A 24,855-nucleotide genomic window follows, 5' to 3' on the forward strand; every position below is an offset into this window, starting at 1 on the left:
AAGATAATTCTCTTAGCAATCAGTAAGCAGAGTGATTCAGCTCAATAGTTCCTGTGATATCTTTTTAATAAAATTTTGAATTGAAATTGATACCACCGTGAGGCTCTCGTATGAGTTGTACAGAAATGAGAATGGTCATTGGCCAGTACTGGTGAAATTCTGGTACATTGTGATTGGATTTTGTCACTTCTACTCAAACTGCTCCTGATAGATGAGGTTGGAATATTTTCAGTAATATTTCCACAATATCCCCAAATGACCTAAGGAACATTTTGTCCAGAATATCTTTTTTTAAATTGGATGTATTTTCATTAGTTGTTTTCCTTTCCAGCTGTGAATCTTAATACTCTTGAAATCGCGAAAGTGAACGGAGAGGCAAGTTTAATTAAAACTTCATAATGAATTCATCAGTAGGATGTGTTATTTCAATACATTCCCATTTTCCAGTCAATATTAGCTAGTATTCTATACCACTCTTTGTGTGTTAAGTCGGTGAAACTATTTTCTGTAGTACAAATCACGTGGAAAATATAGCAGATAACCTATGTGAATTGAGCCTTAACAAATACCAAAGGTGTTAATTAGCTCACACTATTACGTTTTGAAAGGAGGGAGAAAATGAGATGCTAGCTTAAATGCAATTAAGTTAGACAAAAATGTGAGAGATTACGGAGGAGAGAGAGACACCTTCATGTTCTAAATGTTAGAGATCGTGTGTGGACTTGGAATAAGTTTTTGTATTTTGTATCTTGTGGGAATGAGAACTAAATGAGAGCGTTATGTAAGTGGAGTTACTGTGTTTTGATTAGAATCTGTGTGGGTTGATTATTTTTTAATTTCAAAGTGCTTTATCAAAATGTGCCGCATTGTGACTGCAGAGAATCACTGAAATACTTCTTGCTAGACTGTGCACACTACTCAGATTCATTATTTTAATCTATTTCCAGGTGTTCCCTATCTCTTTGTTCTTCCTGGTGGTGGTGGTGGTTTTTGGCTGTTGTCATCAAAGAATCATAGAATCATCTGAATTGGAAGGGACTTTTATAGATCAGGTTGCTCACAGGCTTGTCCAACCTGAACTTCAATGTCTCCACATATGGGGCATCCACCAGCTCTCTGGGCAGCATGTTCCTGTGCCTCAATACCCTTATTGTAAAATGATATTTCCTTATATCCAATCTAAATCTCCCCTCTCTCTTTTCTGTACTGTGGACTCCACATCTGGATGCAGTACTCCAGGTGAGGCCTCACCAGCACAGAGCAGAGGGGCAGGATCACCTCCCTCGCCCTACTGGCCATGCTACTTTGGATGCAGCCCAGGATACAGTTGGCCTTCTGGGCTGTGAGGGCACACTGCTGGCTCATGTCCAGCTTGGCATCCACCAGTACCCCCAGGTCCTTTCTGGCAGGGCACTCCATCCTTACATCCCCCAGTCTGTACTGATAGTAGGGGTTGCTATGACCCAGGTGCAAGATCTTGCACTTGGATGTGTTGAACCTCATGAGATTCTCTTGGGCTCACTGCCCCAGCCTGCCTTGGTCCCTCTGGATGGCATCCTGTTCCTCAGGTGTGTTGACTGCCCCCCACAGCTTGGTGTCATCTGCTCACACTTGCTGAAGGTGCTCTCAGTTCCTCTGTTGATGTCATTCTGACCCCTGAGGAGCAGCACTTGTAATCAATCTCCACCATCCAAACATTAAGCCATTGAGCACTGCTCTCTGGGTAAGCAGTGTTTACTACCTAGTGCAGTTAAAAGTCAATCTATGCTGCATTCAGTGAAGGTTTGATTTTACAGATTTTACAGGTTTTTCAGCCTGCTCAGTGCAGCCTTATTTAGGCAGCCAGTAGAAGTATCAGCTCTGCTGTCCTTTGCCCTTGCATCCTTCCTGTCTCACTTGTGTGTGCACTTGTGAGATCAAGTGCAGGGAGAATGACAAGAAGTTGCCACTGAAGCCAGGGGTGGTTTCTGGAAGATGGAACCTGTAGGTGTGGATCAGCTATTTAATCAGCAATTGGAATTAGTTCACGTCAGTTGTGTCAGGACACTATGACTAGAGGCACGTGTGCAGGCTTTGTTACATTGATGCACATAGTCAGCAGCCTTTTCATTTTCAAGTGTCTTATCACGTACTCTTCGTAGATAAATATTTATTGACAGACATTTTTGATGCTACTTGTGCTTGCTTTCTTAGAGTTTAGAATGCGTCGATCTAGATTTAAGCAACATGCATCAGCTCTCTGGTCATAGAGTTCGGACACACTGAGCACTTGAGGCAAGCAGTCAGGTTCTTGCTTCTTCACAAACATTAAGAACAATTCACTGCATAATTTTTTCCTAGTTATGCTGATGGAGGCATAGAACTGAGTGTTAAAAGATCATTGTCAGCTTTGTGTTATGTCGTGCTTACTGATCTCACCCACTAGTGTCAGTGTGATGGGCTGGCTGTCATGGCAGATGGAAATCTTCTGATAGGAAGAGCTGAGCCCTCAGAGTGAATTCTTCTGCTTACTCCCACAGTCACACTGAGAGCTCCAGACATTAATAGCAGATTTCTGGCTGTATTGTGAAATGATCCTTACTCCTTTGCTACAAGCCAGTATGAATTCAGAGACTTTGGGTTTAGGTGTTTCAAGATGCAGCTGTTTTCCTTTTTAATAATCTGCTTGTGAAAAGTTCTCCGTGTGCCCATATATCACTTCATGGTCCTGTGCAAAATGTAGAGTGTTGAGTGGCAGAGAATATTCAGTCCTGCCTGACTGTGCAAACTCCTGAAGATCTTATGGCATGTCACTGATGTGAATAACTAAGCTGGTGTTTTTAACCAGGCAGAGTGTAAGTAACTGCTTCTCTGTGAGGACCTACCAGTGCCTGTGCCCACAAAGGGAGAATTCATGCAAAGAAGGAACGACTGCAGAAACACAGCTAGCTGGCTGTGGGGACTGTGCTGGCTTCTGCCATCTTAAAATGGCTGTGAGGCTATAATCTGCCTTCTTTTACCTGGTACAGACATCTTCAGATTACGCAGGCTTCTCTCCTACAAGATAGGTTCATTATTTGTCTTTTTCCAAGTGATTTGGAGAGGATCTTGTCTGTGTGAAGAAGTGATGCTTGGAAGAACAGTCCAGTGAGCAAGATTGATCCCGTGATTGCATGAAGTTTAAAGGCCACTGTCAGAATCAATTTGTCAGCATTTAAGAAAGTTGATGACTCTCTTTTTCCTTTCCTTCTGTTCATCTGTAGTATTAGAGGGAGCAGCCATGTTTTCTACTAGTTAGAACCTTTGGCCAAGCCCTAGAGATCTTCAAGGAATACCCTTTGGTCTTCCAGATTGCTTTGTTACTATTTTTACTTTGTTTTAAGCAGGGCAATTGAACTGTTCCTTTATTCTTTGTGCCAACTTTTGACAGGTTAGTAGTTAGTAGCATATTTTTTTCTTCTCTTCCGTGTCTCTTGAGATTTTTTGTGTTTGTAGGAGCTATATAGTTTATCTCAGCCTTGTTTTGTGTTGGCTAAGTCAATTTAAGACATAATGCCAAGTGCTGCGTGAAGGTGGGTAACATGCTTTGCAGCCAGAAGCTGACCTGTTGTTTAGGCAATTGCATTTCACAGACCTTTCACATCTATTCACGGTACAGAAGACAATGAACTTGAAATCATTTTTTTTAAACCACTGTGCATGTTACATTCATCTCTATAGCAACTATATAAATGGATCTATCCTGGAGATTAATCTGAGGATATTTTTAATATCTCTTTAAATTCAGGTTTCTTCCTGAAACTTGTAGTATATTTCTTCAGCCCTTCAACTCATGGAATGCTATTGGTTGTTAAATTGAACTGTATTGGACTGTGATAAGTGAGTACGCTGTGTGATACTGTTAATATACATGATAGAATTGGGAAGATCTGTGTGAGCAGATAACTCCTGCTAGTGCTGATGGTACAGGGATAAAATGTGTGCATGCTAGCTGTCTGAGCATCAGTCAGCCCAGTCAAGGAGCCTGCAGCCAGGAGTGAAGCTGTCATTTCCTCATCCTTTTGCTCATGAGTGTGAGAAATGGCTTTGTTGTGCCTTGGCTTTGGCTATCTATCTGTACCCAGCAGATATTCCAAAGCCAGATTTTACAGACATTTGCCGGGAGTAATTTTTTTATTCATCTCACTTAATGTATATCAGTAAAAGAAAACATTTCTGGGGATGCATTTGATCAGCTAAAGAAATGGGGCTTAAAAAAGAGGAGGTCTGTATACCACATGGAAAAAATACCTGGCTTGTGTGGTCATTCCTGTCCTTAGCCAGCTGGCCAGCATGAGTAACGATCAAATTGAACTATACAAAGTAATACTTTACCGTGTCCTTACAAAACTCTGTTGAGAGTTGTAGTTTCCGTAAAGTTTACCTTTTTTTTTTTTCTCCCCCTCTTTTATACCAATGACTTTGTTTGTGGTGGGGTTATGGAAGGGGAAAGGGCTGGGGGCAGGTGTGCATCAGCAGGGCATTCAAGTAGCTTAGGCTCCAAATGAGATGTTTCCACTGAGTGCTTAAAATGCAAGGAGGTGAGAAGTTCAAATCCAAGTCTGACATTTTCTGACATTGTAATGTGAGGAGTAATCTCTCTGATAAAGGGGGACATTTTTAAGACATTATAGCATTTTGATTTCTATTAGATTTTTACACCAAAAATGTGGTTTGTATAGGCACTTACTGTACTGCCACGAGAGGTGGCTGATCACAGGTTAAAACCTGTTTTATTGCTGCACTGTCTGCATATAATCATATGCTGTAGGTTTAGTTTAAGCTCAGCATTAAAAACTAGAATACTTAGGAGTCATATTTGTTAAATTATCTTGCTTTTGTGCTCAATGGATGCCAAAGGCACCTTTATAAACATGTCTATAATAAACAATTTTTCTCTATGGAGTTAGCTTATAAGATTAGTATTGCTGGGCTTGCTTTCATACTGCTTTTTGCTTACATGCTACTAAAGAACAAGTTCTTTATGTAAGTATGTATTTGAGGGGTATCATTAAGCTTGTGTAACTACAATTGTATTGGTTGAATGTGTTGCACGTTTGTAGGTATAAAAAGTGGGATTGGCTTTTACCTGACGTGTGTCTAATGACAGTAGATCAAGCACTGACTATTCTTGTCTTAATTCTTAGAGTTTTTTTGGATATATACTTTTTTTGCTAGATGAGTTGTTTTTCTAAATAGTTCTCACCTTAACAGGAGAGAGATACATTTCAATAAAAACTATACTGTATATATTTGTTAAACATTTTTAGCCTTCGTTTATTTGAGGTCCTGAAATACATAGTGTCAGTCTGCAGTCTATATTTACAACAGATTTTTAAAGTAAAACTTGACCAAAATATTTTTCCTCATCATCTCACTTTTATCTGACAGACGTAAGGTTATCATAGAGCATGTTGTATTTTTTTTCTCTTCAGCAAAAGGAGAAACAATTAGTAGTCTGCACATCAGGTATAGTTATAAAACCCTTGGTTCAAATAATTCTGCTCGCTTTCTTCTTTTCCTTCTGTGAGGTGAATATTTGATTCTGCTTAGCTGTAACATCCGCTGCTAATTTTGACCACCGTACAAATTACAAAGGTTTGATTTTTGTCACTGCCAACTCAGTATTGAAATAGTCTTGAGGATTTATTGCGTAATACCATGAGCCCCCTCTAACATCAAATTGTTGATAGCGAGTTTGTTTCATATTCATCACTTAAAACAGACGTAGCCCTTGTGGGCATGCTTTGAAGAAGTTCAATTCAGATAAAGCAAATGCTAAAATGCAAACCATGGTTGGTTATTTTGAGGCTTGTGTGTATTGCTAATGTCATTCCAGAAGGTTGCATAAGATTGTGTTTTTCATTTTTTGCTGGCAGGTGCTAAATCCAATGGGATGGGACGCATTTGGTTTACCAGCAGAAAATGCAGCAATTGAGCATGGTCTTCACCCTGCAAGCTGGACACGAAGGTGATTTTTAATGAATATTGGTAGTGTAAAAGTCTGGATGTGGAGCCCAGAAAGAAACAAAACAGAGCAAAAACAGCAGTGTAGCAAGAAGGCTAATTTGCTGTTGTTTTGTAGAAGTGTGCAGGTGACTCAATTTCATAAGCTTGATGTGTCAAGATGATTTTCAGGGCTTTCTTCTCAATTACTTGTAAACAGCTAGAGTATTGGAAAAGTGACATTTCCCAAATGTCTAAAGTGGTGAATAAGAAATAAATCAGCATTCTGTTAAAGTGAGTTAAATCTTAATGTCGAATACACAGTTAAGAATGGGCTACGTGTTTAGGTTTACTGGCAGTTTTCAGTACTGTGAGAAAGAAGTTAATTTTCTCATTTGAGACTGAGTCTTTTAAAATGATAAGCAGCCGTTATTGCTGAGAAATTTTGAGAAAATGTTGTGCTTTAGACTTCAGAATTTGTTATATGAGGCTCAGAAACTAGTTTTCCAAGTGGAGTTGTTTGTTGTGCTCTAGGTGCATTCCTGAAGCTGTGGTATATTTTTGCACCTCGTGGCTTATCCCTGCACACAGCCAAGCACCACACAGCATCCCCCCCTTCTCTTGCCTCCCAGCTGGTTGGGGTGAAAACTGGAAGGATCAGGAACTTGTGGGTTGAAATAAAAACAATTTAGTAAGGAGTGATAGAAAAGAAAGAGGACAAAAAGAATAAACAAAGCTATGGCGTGCAGTACAGTTACTTACTACCAGCCCAAGCAGCAGCCCCTGCCAACCAAGTCCCCCTTGTTTTACTGTTCAGCACAACACCACGGAGTATGGGACATCTCTCTGGCCTGTCTGGGTCAGCTGTGCCTCTCTCAGCTCCTTGTGCACCCCCAGCTCCTCACTGGGCAGCAAGAAGCTGGAAGCACTTTGCCTTAGTGCAAGTGCTGCTCAGCAATGACTAAAATGTCAGTTATCAACATTATTATCATCCTGAATTCAAAACACAGCACCATACCAGCGTCTAGGAAGAAAGTTAACTCTACCCTAGCCCAGAACAGACCTTGAGATAATGCTGTTCCTGTTAAGGTCTTGCATGCTTCTGATTCTTGGTTAAGATCGTTTGCTATTTTTCCTACTAAAATATGGTGGCAACTGAATTAGCTTAAGGAAAATGCATGTAATTCAGTGTATACAAGTTCTGTGTCATTTGTGCTCAATTTTCTAAATTTCCTTCTTGTTGGCTTGCTATGAAAATATCTGTTGCCACCAAGAAAAAGAAAGAAAATGAAAACCAAACCACCCAAACCATTGTTGTCATTTGTTGACCAAGCCTGGAAAGCCAGTGTGCACAGTGTGTTGTGAGACATCAGTTATACCGTATGTGAAGTTAACAAAAAGGAAATGAGAAACCTGTGGCTATGTAGAAATGTTGCCTGGACTCTCAGCAAAAAAAATCTGCTACCAGTGTGTGTTGCTTTGGACAAATACAGTGCTTTGGTTACAGGAGCTTATTATTTTTCTGAAGAGTGTGGTGGGTAGGCTGGTGATTTCTGTCATCATTTAACAAGCCTGCTGTAGCTAAGCTGTAAAAATCAATGTATCTATTATATCCAAATGGCTCATTTTTAACTCTATTATCTTGTCAGAGTGTTCACCAGAAGGAGCATTACTGTGATCTGTATTTACATGTCAAATGAGGCACAAAGATTGAAGTTTGTAGTCCGGAGAGAACTAGGCTGACATGTGTACTTGCTGACTACAAAAAGGCCAGGGTTTTCTCCTCACTGCCTCCTCACCTATTATAGTAGCTTTGGTACTCAGGACATCTTGTTAAACTGCTCAGAAGAAAGCTGTTTTGCTGGCTAATTGAGCTGAATGAGCTCAGCAGAAAAATGGTGAACCTGTGGGGGCAGAGGCTGGGCAATAGTTGGCTGCCCTGTCAGCTCAGCTTGCTTCATCCAAGCGGGATCACATGGAAACGTGTGGCAGGACCCTGCTTGAGCAGTGTCTTTTTTTTGTTATTTCACATGTTTAAACCAATTTGGCTAGTAGTTATATGTGCAAGATATTTCATAGAGGAAGTAAAATTTTCCCTTTAAAATTTAGTACTGGAAAGAACAGTTGTCTCAATTGTAGTTATAATATTGCTAGTTAACTCATAGACAAGTTAGCACATCATCATTGGGACTAATTGTAACATCCAAGCAAGAAAATAATTTCTGTAGCTTTTTTTTTTTTTTCATGTGTGATTTTACAAAGGAAGGAAATTGGTTCATCGTACAGGCAGGATAAATTCTGACCACTCTAGTCAGTGCATCTATCTTATCCACTGTCTCCTGTCCTAAATATTTCTGAAGCCTGCAGCAGACATGACAGGTGTATGTGGAGCTGTAAGATGGGACACGTTTTAGTCATCCATGGAATAGAGGCTGACACCTCTTTTAAAGGGGGAACATCGTATACATCTCAGCTTCCTTGATTCAGGAGTGAGCAGCAAAATTCAGATCATCATCATGTTCTAAAGAGGTGACTTAAAAATGAGCTTCAATTGATTATTACTCCTTACATTCTCGAAGTTAGGGAAAAAAACTGATGAAGGTGGTATTGCTTAAATGAAACATAAAGAAGCCTTTGTTAGCAAAAATCAGGGTAGAGGCAGAAGCTTTGTGAGAATACCTTGGAATTTGATATTTTTAAGTAGGTACTTTGAGTGGGAATTTACTGTAAGCAGTATTACTGAAGGTACAATTTCTCCTATTGGAAGTTGTGACTCTGTAAGATTTTCTTGTTTGCTTGTACTGATATTACTCTTCTGGGAAACCTTTTCAGGTTTAAGTGGAGCTCTGCACTCCTAGCAATACCAGACAGAAGATGTGTTGTACAGAAAGGAATTGTTGGGTATATCTGAAACCTGCATCCAAATATGTACAGAACAATTGTATGCACAGCCATTGAAATGGAACCAGGATACATACCAGAATAGTGATTTTTAAAATTATTATTTAAGATGAATATTCTGACAGTTTATTGTACTTAATTGGTAGAGAGATGATAGTGTGTAGATGTTAACTGGTACTTTTGGTTTCTCGGAGTTTTACAGGCACCTGATGTTAAATGCAGTCACGTGATGTGAGTAATTGTAAATGAATACTTCTCTTTTTTCTTTTTGCAGTAATATTCAACACATGAGGGAACAGTTTGATGCACTAGGTCTGTCTTTCACTTGGGAAAGGGTAAGATTTTCTTTTCTAGAGTATGCTGTTTTATTTTTTTGTGGTGAAATGCTGCAAAATCTGGAACTTTAAGATTTTGAACATGACAACATAGAAGCCTTGAAAGTGAGCAGGTTAGGTTGTTGCTGTAAGCTGTAAAATTGCATTTGATTAAAGTGGTAAATAGACCTTCTGTGATGCTACTTATCAAACTTGTCACCTTTGTTATATTGACATAATCTGATTATGTGGAACTGTAGGAGAGTCTTTCTTCTCCTTGAAGTGATTTCATGTTTACTTTGTGTTTACACTTGGATATTTCTCCACTTTTTTGCTGCTTTCACAGTAGCAATTTTCTTTATTAGGAGTTTAAGTAATAGTCTAAACAGATGTTTATGAAGCAGAATACTTCTGTTAAGACGTATATGTATTTTTTTGGAGGAGTGCTTCTTTCAGTGCGTATGTTTTATAATATAGTCAATGGTTTAAAGCTAGTGCCTTAAGATGTGAGTTTGGTTATGTTCTGTTAAACGTGAAGGACAATCCTGCGTTCTCACTGTTGTCCATATCACGGCCGCTTTGGAAACTAGAAATTCTATTTAAAACACTAATGCTTGAGGGTCAGACGTTCACCTTAAAAACCTTCCCACCACAACCAGACATAGCTAATCTCACTTTCAAGATAAAAATGAAAGAAATTAATTTTTGAAGCAATCATAGTAGGGTTATTGCATTAACTGGTGAATCAGCCGCAGTCACTAACTTTATATTCTTAGCAATAATCGTTACTTATCACCTTAATATGATTCTGAGTAGCCTGATGGAGATGCTAATCTTGACTTTTTTTTTATTACAGTTTTGTAGCTCTGTAAAGGAAAAGGATTAATTTTCTGGCAGTATGAAACCTATCATCTGTTGTAGTTAATTGAGAAGGTGAAGTTGTTTTTTCTTCTGTGTGTTTCTACATTAAAATGAAATAGTACTTTGTCATATCTTATATATGGCAAGATGTTCAGTAAGAGCATTTTCATAAAAATTCTAGTTTTCTTGGTAACAAAAGTTGCTCTGAAAAGAAATCTTCTTTGAAGGTTCACTTCACACATTCTTGGCAATTATTTTCTTAAGTTTTAAGTGTTGTTTTCTCAGAGGTTTTCTTTATGTGTAATACAGCAATAGCACGAAATGGTGAAATCATGTGTGCGTATCAGTATGTGCATATGGAACACACAGGAGCTGGATGTCCTAGAGTGCCTTTGAAGAAAATTGGGAAGTTCACTGGTGTATACAGACCCTTGTGTGACCCTTATGTTCTGAAGAAGAGGTGGAGAACTGATAGTAATGAAAACCATGTCAGGAAGTATAGGTGTACAAGAAAAGCTCATTTGTCATCCCTGTGCCTGTTCTTTGAGACCTACCTCCACTTTCCTAGCAAACCATGTTATAGTTAATGAGCTTTCAGAAGCCTCTGAATATATTTGGAATGGGCATTAATACTGTACAACTAAGCTCATTTTTAACAGTTGTATAATTAAAACAATTCAGAATGCTTCAGAGGCATGTAGTCTGTGTTTTTGAAAGATGAGTTTTTAAAACAACTGACCTGTGTACTTTGAAACACAGTGAAATGCCTGCATTTTTACTCCTTAAGTTTTATTTTACCTAGAAAGCTTGCCTTATTAACTGCAGTGAGAGTGACCTAGATGGTAACCATTAGAAACAGAGAGATTTTTAATCAAGGCAAAAAATGTATGATGCCTGAAACATACCTATTGTACCTTGTATTACAGTATACTATTAAATTAAATGCACAGATGTTTAAGCTAGGTCAAAGAATGTCTTTGGAAAGCAATGGCTTAAGTTACAGCAGTGTATAGTCCAGGCTGCTAAAGCCTGCTTCTCTGCAAGGCTAATTAAACTGAGCAGAGCATCTTACTGTTTCAACTGTACTGCTGCTGGGCTAACTCGAGCATCTTTGCACAGCAGTGCACCGTGCTGTGCAGGTACTTACCTTAAAAGTAAGCTCCTTGAGGTAAGGAATATTTTCTTATTGTTATTCTATATTTGTCTGGCAGTAAATCAGTGGCTTGCAAAATACTGTGACACTGCAAACAAACCCAACAGTGTTAGTGACACCTATGAAAAATGAGAGAAAAACATCTTTGATATGAGTTAGTCTAATTAACTGAGACTGTTGTGCAAAACAGGAGTTGGTTTTTAATCAAATTCCATCGGTCTTTTTCCAGCGTGCTCCTTCATTTTGTTAAAGTGCAGCACCTAGCAAGTACCTGCTAGGGGAAACACAGCCCCTATTTAAGTGTGGGGTGAATTGTCTTTGTAAAGCATGGGAATTTTGTAATAGCTGCCAAAGAATCCTGTAGGGCCAGCTGAGATAATGTGGGCAAAACTTCAGTACATTTTACAAATGCTGGGGGGGGGGGGAAAAAAGATGAGAAAGGAATAAAAAGTGCGTTTGGAATATTCAGTGCATGGAGCTGTGCTGAGGAAGCTGACTGTTTACAAAGTCATGTCTGATGTTCAAGAAAGTTCTGTCTAGGAGTATGAAGCCTAGTTTGTTTGGTTTTTTTTTTGCTTGGTAAAATTACTGTGAGCAAATCCCAGCTCTCCTGGATAATAGAAGTTTCTTGTTATCCGTCTGTTTGTTCTCATTGTTCTCTCTTTAAAAATGCTTTCTCATTTTGATTTGTGTGCCGTAGCAGTCAGTGAAATTACTTAACCAGCAAAGCTCCACAAAGACAGCATGAAAACTTGTGAGATTGTTTCAGAAAGCCAGGTTACAAAGGCACTTGAAAATTTTTCTGCTAAATAGAAAACGTAAGCAATCTACAATGTAATTAAATGCATTAAAAAAGCTCTGTAAGTACTTTGCTTTAGAGAAGGCTTGAATTACTGATATTGCTCTGACATTATTTCTCTGAAATGTAGGTATTTTAAATGTGTCAAATAGTAATTTTTTCAAAAACAGTATTATTGTGGAGAAAGATTTAAAGTAATAAAAAGCTAAATAAGAGAGAGAACGTTTCTATTGTGAACCTGCAGATCCAGGGTTAAAAAGATGCAGTTTAAGGATGGAAAAAATGTCTTTGAGAGACATTAAAGCACTTGGAAAATAAAAAACGTTTTGTTTTTAAGTCAACAACAATTTTGTCCTTCCTGCTGATCAAATCTCCCCAGAATACCACCCCAGACAGTGCTGCAAACTGCCTCTTCTTCTGAAGATTATATTCAGAAGAATTTTTACGTGCAGTTGTTGAAGGTTTGTATCATCTGCACCAAGGGCAGGCAATGTATGACTTTCCCTTTCTTTTGCCCAGCGGTGCCATCAGGCTGAATGCACGTTACCGCTCATTCATCACTTTACCAGCCTTTTATGTAACTTTCTTCTAAAAGGCAGCTTGTACTGCCAGCATTTTTCACTATGATCAACACTGCCCTTCTGCACTGTACATTTTAAAAGAAGAAACCTTTGGTAAATTCTCACTGTTCAAACATTTTTCTGTTTTGTTTTGAAGTTATCATTCTGCCCGAGCACACACAGAAATGTAACGGCAGGCAGGGATTTAACTGTTAGATTTTCCTCTTATCCACCCCTCACCGATAATCAGTCACCCTACTTGTAATTGAATAGAAAAAGGTGCCATTGATATAAGGCTTTTTTTTTTTTTTTGTGCTCTAAAATGTAAGAACTGCATGATGTTTGTGGCTAATAATGCATGAAACTGTGGGCCTTTGAAATACAAATATTCAAATGAATTTAGAAATGTCAGTTGAACTCTAAACGTTCAAAAATTCAATAATTATACTTGCAGTTAGGTGATATTTGCCATATTTAATACCAAAACAGAAAAATGGGAGATTAAAGATATTTAATCTTCTCAGATCTTGAAAAAATCCGTTTCAGTTTTTCTCCCTCTTGTCTTTTTAGTCAAGTGTAACATGGCTGTCTTCAGTCTGGTGTAAGTGCTAGAAACAGAGTGATTAGTAATAAATGAGGAAATTATCTTTGTTTTTAGTGTCACTGAACAGGTGGATCTTATGGCAAATAAACACTTCTCTGTAGTCTGTAAATATTACTTATATTAAAAAAAGAATAGCAGTGAAAGTTGTTTGAAGGTATAACCTTCTTCTTTAGCTACAAAATAGGCAGTTGTAAGAATGTGGCAGATTTAGAACAAATAATGAATTTTAAGACAGGGCATTTGAACAATTTTATTAATGACAAAAATTTGCCATTCAGAACTTGGTTTTCCTTATTGAAAATTCTGTCCTGCTGTCTTTACCATTGCTTGACAGCTGCAGTTTTGTATTAGCTCTTCCTGGTGATTGATTCTTTCACTTCAATGGGAACCAGGTGCTTATGGAGTTTCACTGCTGTCACAGTAAAAATGCCTGTTAATCTGTAGCTGAGAATGTATTTGCAGAAAGAAATATACCTTTGTATCTGCATGTTGATACCAGCTTGTAACACTGACCCCTTCCTCAAGCTGTCTGGGACAGATTGTTGTGCCGACAGAACAGGATTAAGCAAGGTAGTTGTTGGTGTGGGGATAAAGGTTCTTTCTCAGCGTACCTTGGCAATATCTGCTGATCTTGGAAGCAGGCCACTTGTAAAGGTGGTTTGTTTTAATTGTGTCATTCACGTTGGGTGAAGGAGAAGTAACAATAAGCAGTGGTCAGCTTAAAAGATCAGCTTTGGTGACAGCAGCAGATACATTTTTTAGCTAGCAACCTGACAGGAGGAAAGGAGAAAATGGGTGGGAAGGAGGGGGTAGATGACATCACTCCTCTTTGTGGTTTTGTGGTACCTTCTCAGGTGCTGTGGTGATGGGTTGCCACTCAATCTGACACAGAGCTCTGAAGAGCACATGCAATTGACAGCAGAGCAATGTATTTCATATTTGTAAGAAGGGTTCTGGGTTTTAGTGTGTATTTAATCTTTGGAATAAATGAGCTAATATCCTTTTTATATATATTCACTGATCTGCTTTATGATACAGGACTATAAATGTTTGTTGTTTTGCTAGTGCTCAGCACACAGACATCTTAAAAGGCTGGATGAATCCCATCATGCTGTTTTGTAAAGCCCTTACACAAACCCTTCTCTGCATTTCTCAGTTGGGTCAATTCTGTTAATGCATTGCAAATGTTTGTCATGCCTATGAAGCTTAAATGGAATCTTTACCAGTCACTTGAACTTAAGATGATGGCAGCCAACTGGAAGCTTTTTACCAGGCATTCTCTCTTTAATCAAAATCCAGAATACATGGAAAAATTATTTTTCACCGTACATCTTGATGTGATAAACTGTAGGAGGAAAAAAAAAAAAAGACATTCCTAGGTTGTAAGGAGGTTGCTGACTTGTTAACAGCAACAGTCACATAAATGCTTGCTCGTATTGCTTGGCAGTGTCGTCATTTCTCTTTCTGAGTCAACATCTGTTGCTTTGAGTCTTCATAGCTATAGGTTTAAATAAGTGATGGGCTTGAGTGATCTGCTTGGACCTTTGGATATTTTGCAGCGACCAGACTGCAAATTAACTTTGGTGATATATTTCTGCTGCATTCCTTTCCAAAACGTGGGTCAGTTGACAACTTGTGAGAGAGCACAGACTTGTGATTCTGTGTACCTCAGCCTGAGAAATGCCATCTCTTACACACATCTGCCCGCCAGGACCAGAAGGACAAAGCTCGGTTCATCTTTATGTGACAACTCACTTTGGCTGTCTTCTCTGTTTACCTGTTGCTCACATAACCTTACATTGTACTGCAAGGAGTGGTCTCTGTTCTTTTGGATTTCTGGTATTAAGAGATGAAACTCCCTTGCCTGAGCAGCATCACACTGACAGAACTAACTTTGTGGAGGCAAAATGTGTGCATAACATTCGTGTGTGTGTGTGTGTGTGTGTGTGTACATGTACATATGATCAAATGGATAATGCGTAGTTGAAAAAGCTAGATTTTTATTATTATTATTATTTTTTAAGTGCAGAGAGCAGGGTTTAATCAAGCAGCTGCTTTTTATGGCTAAGCCTTCGCATGCTGTGCTGAGAACTTGCCATTAAATGTCTCTCTCTGGTCTGGAAAGCCTCTTCAACTCACTTTTGAGGCGTATCTACTCAAAGGTCACAGTAATTGTTCAAACCAGTGTTTCAGCAGTTTTTCAGAATATAAAGTTGTAGATGTGGTGAAATTTTTATACTAGGGTGTCTCAGATGTCATTTGAGCTGCAGAGGTTATTGCTGATGTCATCTGTCACAGTGGTGGGATGCTTAGATGATGGGAAAGCCTAGGTGAAGGATGCTGTAGTACCATTTGTTGATAAATTTGTTGATAAACGTATTCAGTTTACACTTAGTTAGCTGGCATACTGAAAACCCTGTAAGCCTGACATCAAGGTATATTCTTGTTGCTTTGAGCTTCAGTACAGGAGTTATCTTCAACTTCAGTAAGTGCCAATGAGTCAAAATTGGTCGAAATATTTCTTCTTTACAAAAGCACAAATTAAACGGAAAAGGTGTTGACAGGAAAAATGTGTTTTGGTTATTGCTGCATATTTAGGAGGCAATTAGGACTTCAGTGCTGAATTACGTGGTTGTTTTCACTTTGACCAAACTTTAAAACACGTGGGTGAAAGCGTATGCGTGTCCATTGCACCTGTAAAGCACTGCGTTAGTGTACACAGCATTGAGTCAGTGATCACATCGTGCTTTGGTAAGCTTTGTGTACTTGTGCTTATTTGAAATGCATTTTGTTGCTTTGTAGGTGTTGGTAGGTAGATTGTTTTAGTTATTAATATTTACAACGAACTTCAGAAATGTTGGCAAGTTAAAAGAAAAAAAAAGTACTATCTGATATTTTTACCTGCTGTTTCCTCAACGCCCACTCCTCTTTTTTTATGCTGTCATTTATTTTTATCCGTCATTATTTCTCTCTTGCACTTGTGACTTCTTGTGAGATATCCTTCACAACTCTTCCATCTTGAAGTTTGGAGTCTTACCCCCTGCTCCCTGCCTGCCAGCCCAGCATTATGTCCTGTCAGCACCTCACTTCCTCAGTGCTGTTCTGTCCTCTACAGGCACAGGTTTAGCTGCAGACTGCTCTGCTCTCTCCATAGCCAGCTCTGAGCTGTCTCTGAACAGCCAACAGCTCTTCCTGCTTTTCAGTACTTAACAGAGAAAAAGCCATCATGCCTGAGATGACTTCTTGAATAGCTCTGCTTTTTTTTTTCTTCTTAATTTGGCTGTTTCCCTCTTCAGTCAGCTGTGGTCAGTTCCATTCTAGTGCTCTCCTATCTATCAGCATTGATATTACAGTGTTGTTTTATTCCTTGTTTTATGTCAACAAGTAAACCTTGCTGTGCAATGTCTAACCTGCCCAAGGCCCATGCGCTCTGGTTTTGTGTACAGATAAGTATCGCTCATAATAAACATTATCCAAAAATGCATTTTGTTTTCTGTTTGACATTTAATATACATTGCTGAGTTAATTGCTTAAATTGAAATGCTCCAAGAAGATACTGAGTAGCTTCAGCTATTTTTATTTCATTTCTACAGGAAGTAACCACTTGTTTACCAGAATACTACAAATGGACACAATACCTCTTTCTTAAGCTTTTTGAATCTGGGATAGTGTATCAAAAAGAGGTAGGTACAAACTTTGGCCTGTGATATTTGTACTGCACTAGCTCTAGTCACTTATTAGATCAGTACTTCTGAATGCATTTCTGGATCATCCATTTGCATTCATTAAGTGATTAGATATTTATGGTGCTCTGTTTGGTTTTAAATCACTGCAGAATATAATGAATTTTATGCGTCATGAACATGAGTGGGTATTACAGCATGTCAAACCAGAAATGTTTACACTGAAATGCAGGATCAGAACCTAACTGCCATTAGTTGATTTTCTGGCTTCAATACAGAATTTTCTAGGTCTTAACTTCCCTCTCCTGAAGATGTAAAAGATAACAGGATCGTGAAGAGTCTCTTCAGCACTGAGATTGACTGTATTATAGTACTGTGATGCTGTCTCAGAACTGGTAGAATTGGATAGGAGAATAGCACATTGTGCCTAACCATCTAATTCCTGAGCCCTGTTTGTGACCTGCAACATATTACAGAAATACTAGATGCTGTAAGAATATCACAGCTGCTTTTCAGCTGGAAGTGCATTAATAAATTCTGGACTTTATATTATTTTTATGAATGACATGAGATTATCTCAAAAGAGAATAATTCAGTTAACCTTTAAGCAGGAGGTGAAACAAAGGTGCTAAATTAGATCCTGAAGAATTATCTAGCCAAAGAAACTCAGTTCCAGAATACCTGAATCTGAACTACTGAGCTGCATCTAAACAAAGCTACAATTTAGTGAATGTTCCTAACCTAAAGCAGAAACTAATAAATTAGCTTTAAAGGTTCCACTGTATTGTATGGGAACCAGAAAATCCTACATCTCCTATAGTAGAGAGGATGTAATCTGGTTATGCTGCAAACCCAGAGATGGAGGTTGATGATGAAATGTTGCACTTGGAAAGACGAGGTATTCCTGATCCACTTTTCCTATTTATGTCAACAGGATATATTCAGAGATCCTAAATGACAGCTAGTAAGAAGATCGAATGTTTGGTGTGTCCTAGCATGCAGACTTTGGTTGTTTTGGTTCTTTTTGGTTTTTTTTGTTTGTTTGTTTGTTTTTGTTCTGTATTTTCCTTTACTTTTTTTTTTTTGTAATAAAAAAGTTTGTTATCAAAAAGCTACGATTTACATTTTTTTTTATCTATAGATATATATTTTTTGAGGTGAATCTGAAAAGCTCAGGGCTTGCAGCTTCTTTAGAAGTTTTTTTGTGCAGGCTCCCACTGTTGAGGGATTTTGGTGGTGTTTGAGTACCAGTGATTGCATGTGCTTTGAGGACTTAAATCAGCATATGTCAACCTGTAGGGAATGTAATCTCTGTTGAATAGAAACCGGTTGCTTTTTGGCAGAAAACAGATGGCAGAGGTATAGCCCATAACCCTTGGTCTCTTCAAGCTGTCATGTATCCTTGAAGCATACATCTATCGTGTGTCTGCAGCATACCTGCAATATACATTAGGCAGTACTTTTGCACAGCTTGAAGTCTCCTGTTTTACAATTTCTTTTAGGCGTGAGGAGATAATTGATAGCCTTACTATAGAGATAAGAATGATACATGTCAAGTATTAGTGTGGTTAGCACTCCAGGAGTATGCATGCCTGGCAAAAAAGTTTTCTGGTTGGGAAACAGGTTTTGCATGTCTGGGAGCTGGACTTAGTGAGAGCTAACAGTGCCTGTCTGGATGCTGCAGCTTCTGGAGACAGTGTGTCTTAATTCACCACAGCAAAATATTCTCCCTCCTACGGTACAGATCTGATCAATGTACTGTGGAGAGTATTGACTTGGCCAAGTGTGTCTCATTTCATTTGAGATGAATTGCTGTCTAGACTGTATTGATTATTTTGATTAGGTACCTGCAGTCTAGTACCATGGTCACCAAACCTGGAGATGATACTTATGCTGTCTGGGGTTCTGACATCTGAGGTTAGATGAGATGAATCCTATCTTAAAAGCTTGTGACCTGGTGTAGAGAGCAGATCTAAATAAGTTGTGTGAGATGTGCACTCTCACACTGTGCTCTCGTTGTATTGGTGAAATGTAGTTACTTCCTGGAGCTACTGTTTGAGGCTGTTGTTTTCACAAGGTTGCCTCTGTGAAGTACAAGTAGGATCTAAGGATTTAATTTAATATCCAGGTTTTGAATATTAGTCAGAAGGCTCTGAGAGATGGAAGGACCAAAATGCAAGCCTAAAAGTTCATGGTAAGGCCATTCAGCTGTGCATTTCTTACATATGTATTTGCTTTATGCTTTGGATTATCTCTCTAGATAAATTTTGCTATTATGAATCATGAGAATATGTCATGCTAAATAATTATACTTGCATAAATACTTGCATAAATCAGTTTGGTTAATTTCCAGAGTTTTCACAAGCTTACCTAGTATCAAAACAAAAGCAGTATTTTTTTCAACTTCTAGTCATAACCAACTTAACACAAGCAAATGCTGATATTACCTCATGCAGCTGACATTTTATTACTTCCTGATGTTATTTTAACTTAGCATGACATTTTTTAGATCTTTATAAATGATAGGACCCTAACTTTAAAGCCAACTTCATAATGTGTTGCATCATTACTGAAAAAAAGCTTGTGTTCTGAAAGTTAGGAAATAGGTCTACAATAGCAGAATGTATTGATCACTTATGATTTCCCAATAAACTTTTTGAAGGCTGTTGTAAAAACTGTATAATGTTATTGACAGGAAATAAGTGGAAGGTAGACAAATTCAGATTCTGGTGATGTGTTGAATTCATTCAAGCTTGATTTGAAAATGAGTTCATTTTTATTTAAAAAAAAAAAAAGACTTTAATTCATTCTTTCATAATGAATTTTGTGTAAATGAGTGTAAGCTATACTGATAACAAAAATAGCAACAACGTTCCTCAGAAAGATAGGGTTTGTATATCTGTTTTCTCTTCTGTCCTCACCAAAATGTTTGTGAAGTGATTGTTGTATTTACTTCTTCTAAGAATGCACAGCAGAACTGCAATTAAGCATTGTCAGTTTGGAAACTGATGTTTCAGAATGTCGTCAGTAATGGATGAAACGTGAATAATACCAAAGCAGAGAATGTGCGTAGGTTGAGATAGTAAGTTCTCCCAGTACCCAAAGAGTGTAAACAAATAATGTGTAATGTATTTCAGTGCTCTGGAGCTGGTGCTAATGCTTTTTATTTAAGCTGATTTAACTTTGATTTTGTTTGAATAGTGGGTAAAACTCAATTTAATAGACCATCACTTCTATCTGTTCATTTTGTCTAGTTACTGTCTGTCATTGATGCTACTTCTGGAATGACTGTCAGTGCTCTTAGGGTTTTTGTGTCTGATCTTACACCCTTTATCGTAAACGATCAGCTAATTTGTTCAGTACTGCTAGGGGAAGGTTTTGCTTTTACTCCCTCCCCACCATGTCTGAATACAACACTAGTATTTATTTCACTTTAAATTTTCTTTAATACATTTGTATTGGTAACTGGTAATAAAGATGATTGCAAAAGTAATTCACACAACTGACAAGAAATGTGTGGAAAATAACAGGTCTTTCACTTCAGTGTAATAGTTCTGTGTGACAATCTCCTCTCATGTTGTATATCCTCAGTCATCTATCCCCTTCAGTCTCACTCTCAACACCTTTGGATTAGTGGTGGACAACTTTTAAGCATCAAACTTCAATTTGCAGCATTGGAAATTGGAATACTTAGCCATCAGACCAGGCCAATGCTGCAAACCGCTGTTTTCTTTTAAACATTCAAAATACGGTCGCTTGAGTCTGTATTGCTGATGCAAATGGATGTTATAGAAGTGTAGAAAATAGGAACCCCAGAAATGTTTCTGGATAATCTTTCTGTTATCTAAAAAGTAAGATTCTGTTTTTGAAATAGCTGCTTAAAATATTTTTTCCTGAAATGATTTCAGGCCTTGGTGAATTGGGATCCAGTAGATCAAACCGTTCTAGCTAATGAACAGGTGGATGACAATGGTTGTTCATGGCGCTCGGGAGCAAAAGTGGAACAGAAGTACCTCAAACAATGGTTCATTAAAACTACTGCGTATGCAAAGGTATGAGGATACTGATTTTGGAATTTATGGTAGCATTTAAGGAAATGACTCTTTTCCCAGAGATATTGATTAAGCTGAATGTGGTCTTTTATATCTACATGTTTGCATAATATGTAACTGTATAATAATGTATGTGATTTGTCCCTTTTCATGTGTGTTTTTTGCTGTGAGCTGAAATCTGGACTGTAGTGTACAGCATATCTTCCACATCTGTGAGTTCTTAAAAAGAAAGCGTCACCTTCCTCTTTTATCTGGATGAAATCTTTATGCCATTCAAGTGCTCTGTGTATTGGGACCTCAAGTGTAGATTGAGAAAATTATGTCCAATAATATATTAAAAATTAATCTTTAATAAAGCTCGTATTCAAGAGACCTAATTTCTACCATCTTTTAGGGAGTATGCATGTCAGGTCCTTTCATAATCAAGAGAAAACCTTAGATCCTTTGATTCTCCATGTGCAAAGAGGATAGTTTGAGATGTACTTGTTCTGATTGTTCTGGCAGTAAGGAGGGAACATTTGCTGTATTTGAAGGAAAAATTGAACACGTCTGCACAATCACAAAATGATCACAAGGTTCTGAGCTCTTTATCAGTGCTCTTGTTGTCAGATTTCATGATCACTGTCACGTTTCAGGGTCTGCCCCAACTTACTTTTTGCCTCAGTTTGAGGTTGGAAATTCTCCAGAGTTTCTATTCTAACAAATATATTTTTGTCTATTTCTTTATAGAGGTTATAGGAAGTAATGACTGATATTTCTGGGTTGTATCCCTGCTTGACCAAATTACCAAACTTTTATTTCCCACTGAGGGAGGTGAATCAGCCTTAAATTTCTACTAAAAAGAACCCAACCTTGAAGTGGAAACCTTTCAGTAACCTTAAAACACCTTTGGTTTACAGGATTATTACCTTTTGCTCATCCACCTTTCTCTAGGGAGGAGGATCTACCTTTTTGCTTTAGTCTCTAAGAAATACAATTATAGGTAAGACATAAGCTTGGTAAATGATCAGGTCTCCCAAATTTCATTATCCAGTAAGTAAGCTTTACTGAAAGCCAAGGACCTTTTACATCCACAACCATTTACCTCCCTGCAAAAGATCTCATCTTGAGAGACTACTGTATGCCCTACCTACAAAAGAAGGAGGAGGGTTATGGTGCAGAAATGCTCCTTAACATCTGATCATGAGTGAGAGCTGCTTCTATTTCTTATCTAGGGATAAATGTTTGGGTCAACCTCCACCAAACCTTTAATCATTAATACAGAGGACAGTGAATATTCTACAGATCTCTATAAAGCTTCCCAGAAGTTTGTGCTGTGCTTGATTAATATTCTGTAGTTGATACAAATAAGTCAATGAATTATGCCATACTGCTTCCAGCTCAAGTGCTTTGGCAAGCATTGCCTTCGTGTGCTACTGCTTCTCAGTGCAATGACAGATGCTGCCAGTTACTAGCAGGTGGTTTGGATTTTCCTCTTCACTCACTTTTCCATTTTTTTGCTGTGGTCCTGGCAAACTTTAAACAGTCTCACTCTGTTTCTTTTGGCAAGGGTTTTGTACATTTGGTTGTTCAGGGGAATTTTTTTATCCAATAACTGACGTTAGATGGGTTTCACAGCTCAGAAGATTAAGATAAAGAAATTTCATTTTTTATTACTTATTTTTTTCTTTTAAGTTGCAAATGACTAGCTAATATGGTACATTGTGTCTTACCTTCTGAATGGCCTGTGATCTGCAAACTGGAGATTGCCCATGTGAGGAAGATGGTCTCTGACCTATCACTGTCATGATACTTCTGTCTCCTGGTGACAATGTGTCCACACTGACATAACCAGGAAGCTTCACAGTAGCATCTCAAGAGAGAATGCCATATCACAGATTTTTATATGCTACAACTTTGACTCCTCTATCTGAATATATTGACTAATTATCCCCAAAACTCAACTTTCCACACGTATTCCTTACAGTAGTCACTCCAAGTACTTTTTAAGGCACTTTTATGTGACTAGTCCTTTTATGAGTCAAAGATACCTCTTTGACTCTAAGTAGCTAAACATTTTTAACACCTGAACGATTTTAGGATGATAACATTAGTGATGAGAATACCTTCACTTCTGAGGGGGGCAGTATTTGTTGTCTCTTGTTCCTGAAGGCACTCATCTGCGTAAAGTATTTACCTGGCTTACATCATGGATGAGAACTACTACCAGAACAACCTCCTTTCCTTTAATGTTCAGAAACTCTGGGTACATGGCCTCTAATCATAAATGAGTACAACAAATAGTTTTTGATCTTTACCTGAGAGTTTATCAATGATATACCTCTTTAGAAAAATAGCAGGTTCTTTATAGATATCTCTTCCCTTTTTATTTCTTCAGTTGTTTGGAGCTCACAATTAATATGTATATAGCAACTTTCCTGCAGTTATTTTCAGGGACCTGAAGTGAGCCTTCATACTCCAGCATACTGCAATAGCAGAAGGTGTTTTTATACAAGCTGGCCTGAGATTATGATGATTACTTGTTGTACTTAATATGCCATGCTGCTGTAAGAGGGAAATCTGAAAGGACATTATAAAGATTATCTTTAATGGAACTAGTCATTTTCTATGGTTAATCTTTTTGTCTCAAAGAACAAAAAACAAAAACCAACACAGAAATAGAAATTCAGTTTTCCAGACCTTGTCTGGACTTGAGATCTTCATTTCTCATTTCTTTTCCAATTGTTTGGTATACCTCTGTGCATTTCTGCTTCTTTTCAGAGTGACCAGAAGGCTAAAGCAAAGTAGTTCCAGATTGATGATGTCCAAATCATTCTGATCTAAAGACCTACAATTTCTGTCAGCAGAAATTGCTGAACTATAAACTAGCCTCTAGATCTTTGAGCCATGCTGCCAGAATTCCTATCAGTACTCACTTGCCCCTATATTTCCTATATCTCACAGCTTGAACAAATTCATTGGCACAGCAAAGATTTGTTGTGTAAGATGTTCTTGCTGTCTTTTTGTAAAGCTAGTAATGTGGGGCTAAGTGGATCAGTGAGTTGTATCCACAGAAGTTTCACTACTTTTTATTCTGAAACTTTAACATGGGAGATGCAAAGAGATTAGCAGATAGCAATTTAATCCTTGCACCTTTGGGGGAAGATTTGTATTTCTTCTCTATATTAGTTACTTTTGGATTCGGATGGTTAGTAATTTTTTTAGTGTGCACTGCTTTCCCCTTCCTCTTTCTCCAGTGATGCTTAATCTGGTTTTGGTACTCTGCTCACCTTTAGCTTGCACCTTCAGTGGTGACTACTATTCCTTTAGAAAAGCTTACAGAAATTTAGGACCAAATGCCAGAAAGCTCCTCAAGGCTTCCTTGACCTTTTCCTGCAGCAAGGCTCTCTGCAAATCACTTGTTTGTTCCAGAAGTTATCCCTGGGTTTTCTTTAACTTAACACAGTGAGACAGCACATTGAAAAATGCTTTATTTCTGCTGTGACACCTTACCATATGGATTAGAGGAAAATACAAGTCTTTATACTGCAACCATTTTTTGTAGACAGGGATCCATTTAAAATATATTTAATGAGTCTGTTATTCTTTATTTCTTCATGCAAATTACCAGCTAGCAATAATAACTGAATGATATGGATGCCTACAATTTATTTTCTATTTGGAGCATCCACAAATTATCTTGATGTAACTGTACAACCTATTTATATTGCATATTGATGATCTTTCTAGTCATCTGTGTTTCTCTTTCACCCATTTGTCTTTCTGTTGGTTTCTTTTTTTCCTCTGTCTCCCAACTTTAATAAAAATAAATTCTGTGAACATTAGTCTTCATCTGCATGCTTCATTTACTACTCAGGTAGCAACAAGGCACTACTTGATCAGTGATGGGTGGTGAAATCATTTTCTGTGCTTGCAGTAGTCTGTGTTTAATTTATATGCACACAGTATCTTAGATTCCTGTTGT

At 38.0% G+C, this 24,855-nt stretch overlaps 1 protein-coding gene across 1 annotated transcript in view; it reads left to right on the forward strand.

Annotated features, from left to right (window-relative positions):
• Positions 1-24,855, forward strand: part of LARS2 (leucyl-tRNA synthetase 2, mitochondrial) — an 83,068-nt gene that overhangs the window by 7,431 nt on the left and 50,782 nt on the right. The window contains exons 4-7 of the mRNA XM_042888493.1: positions 5,898-5,989; positions 9,140-9,200; positions 16,750-16,839; positions 20,748-20,891. Coding sequence (XP_042744427.1) covers positions 5,898-5,989; positions 9,140-9,200; positions 16,750-16,839; positions 20,748-20,891 — 387 coding nt within the window. The remainder of the gene's footprint in view (positions 1-5,897; positions 5,990-9,139; positions 9,201-16,749; positions 16,840-20,747; positions 20,892-24,855) is intronic.

This window comes from Lagopus leucura, unplaced genomic scaffold (assembly GCF_019238085.1).
Source record: "Lagopus leucura isolate 7727_CA_CO unplaced genomic scaffold, USGS_WTPT01 Super-Scaffold_100157, whole genome shotgun sequence".
Classification (NCBI taxonomy): Eukaryota; Metazoa; Chordata; class Aves; order Galliformes; family Phasianidae; genus Lagopus; species Lagopus leucura.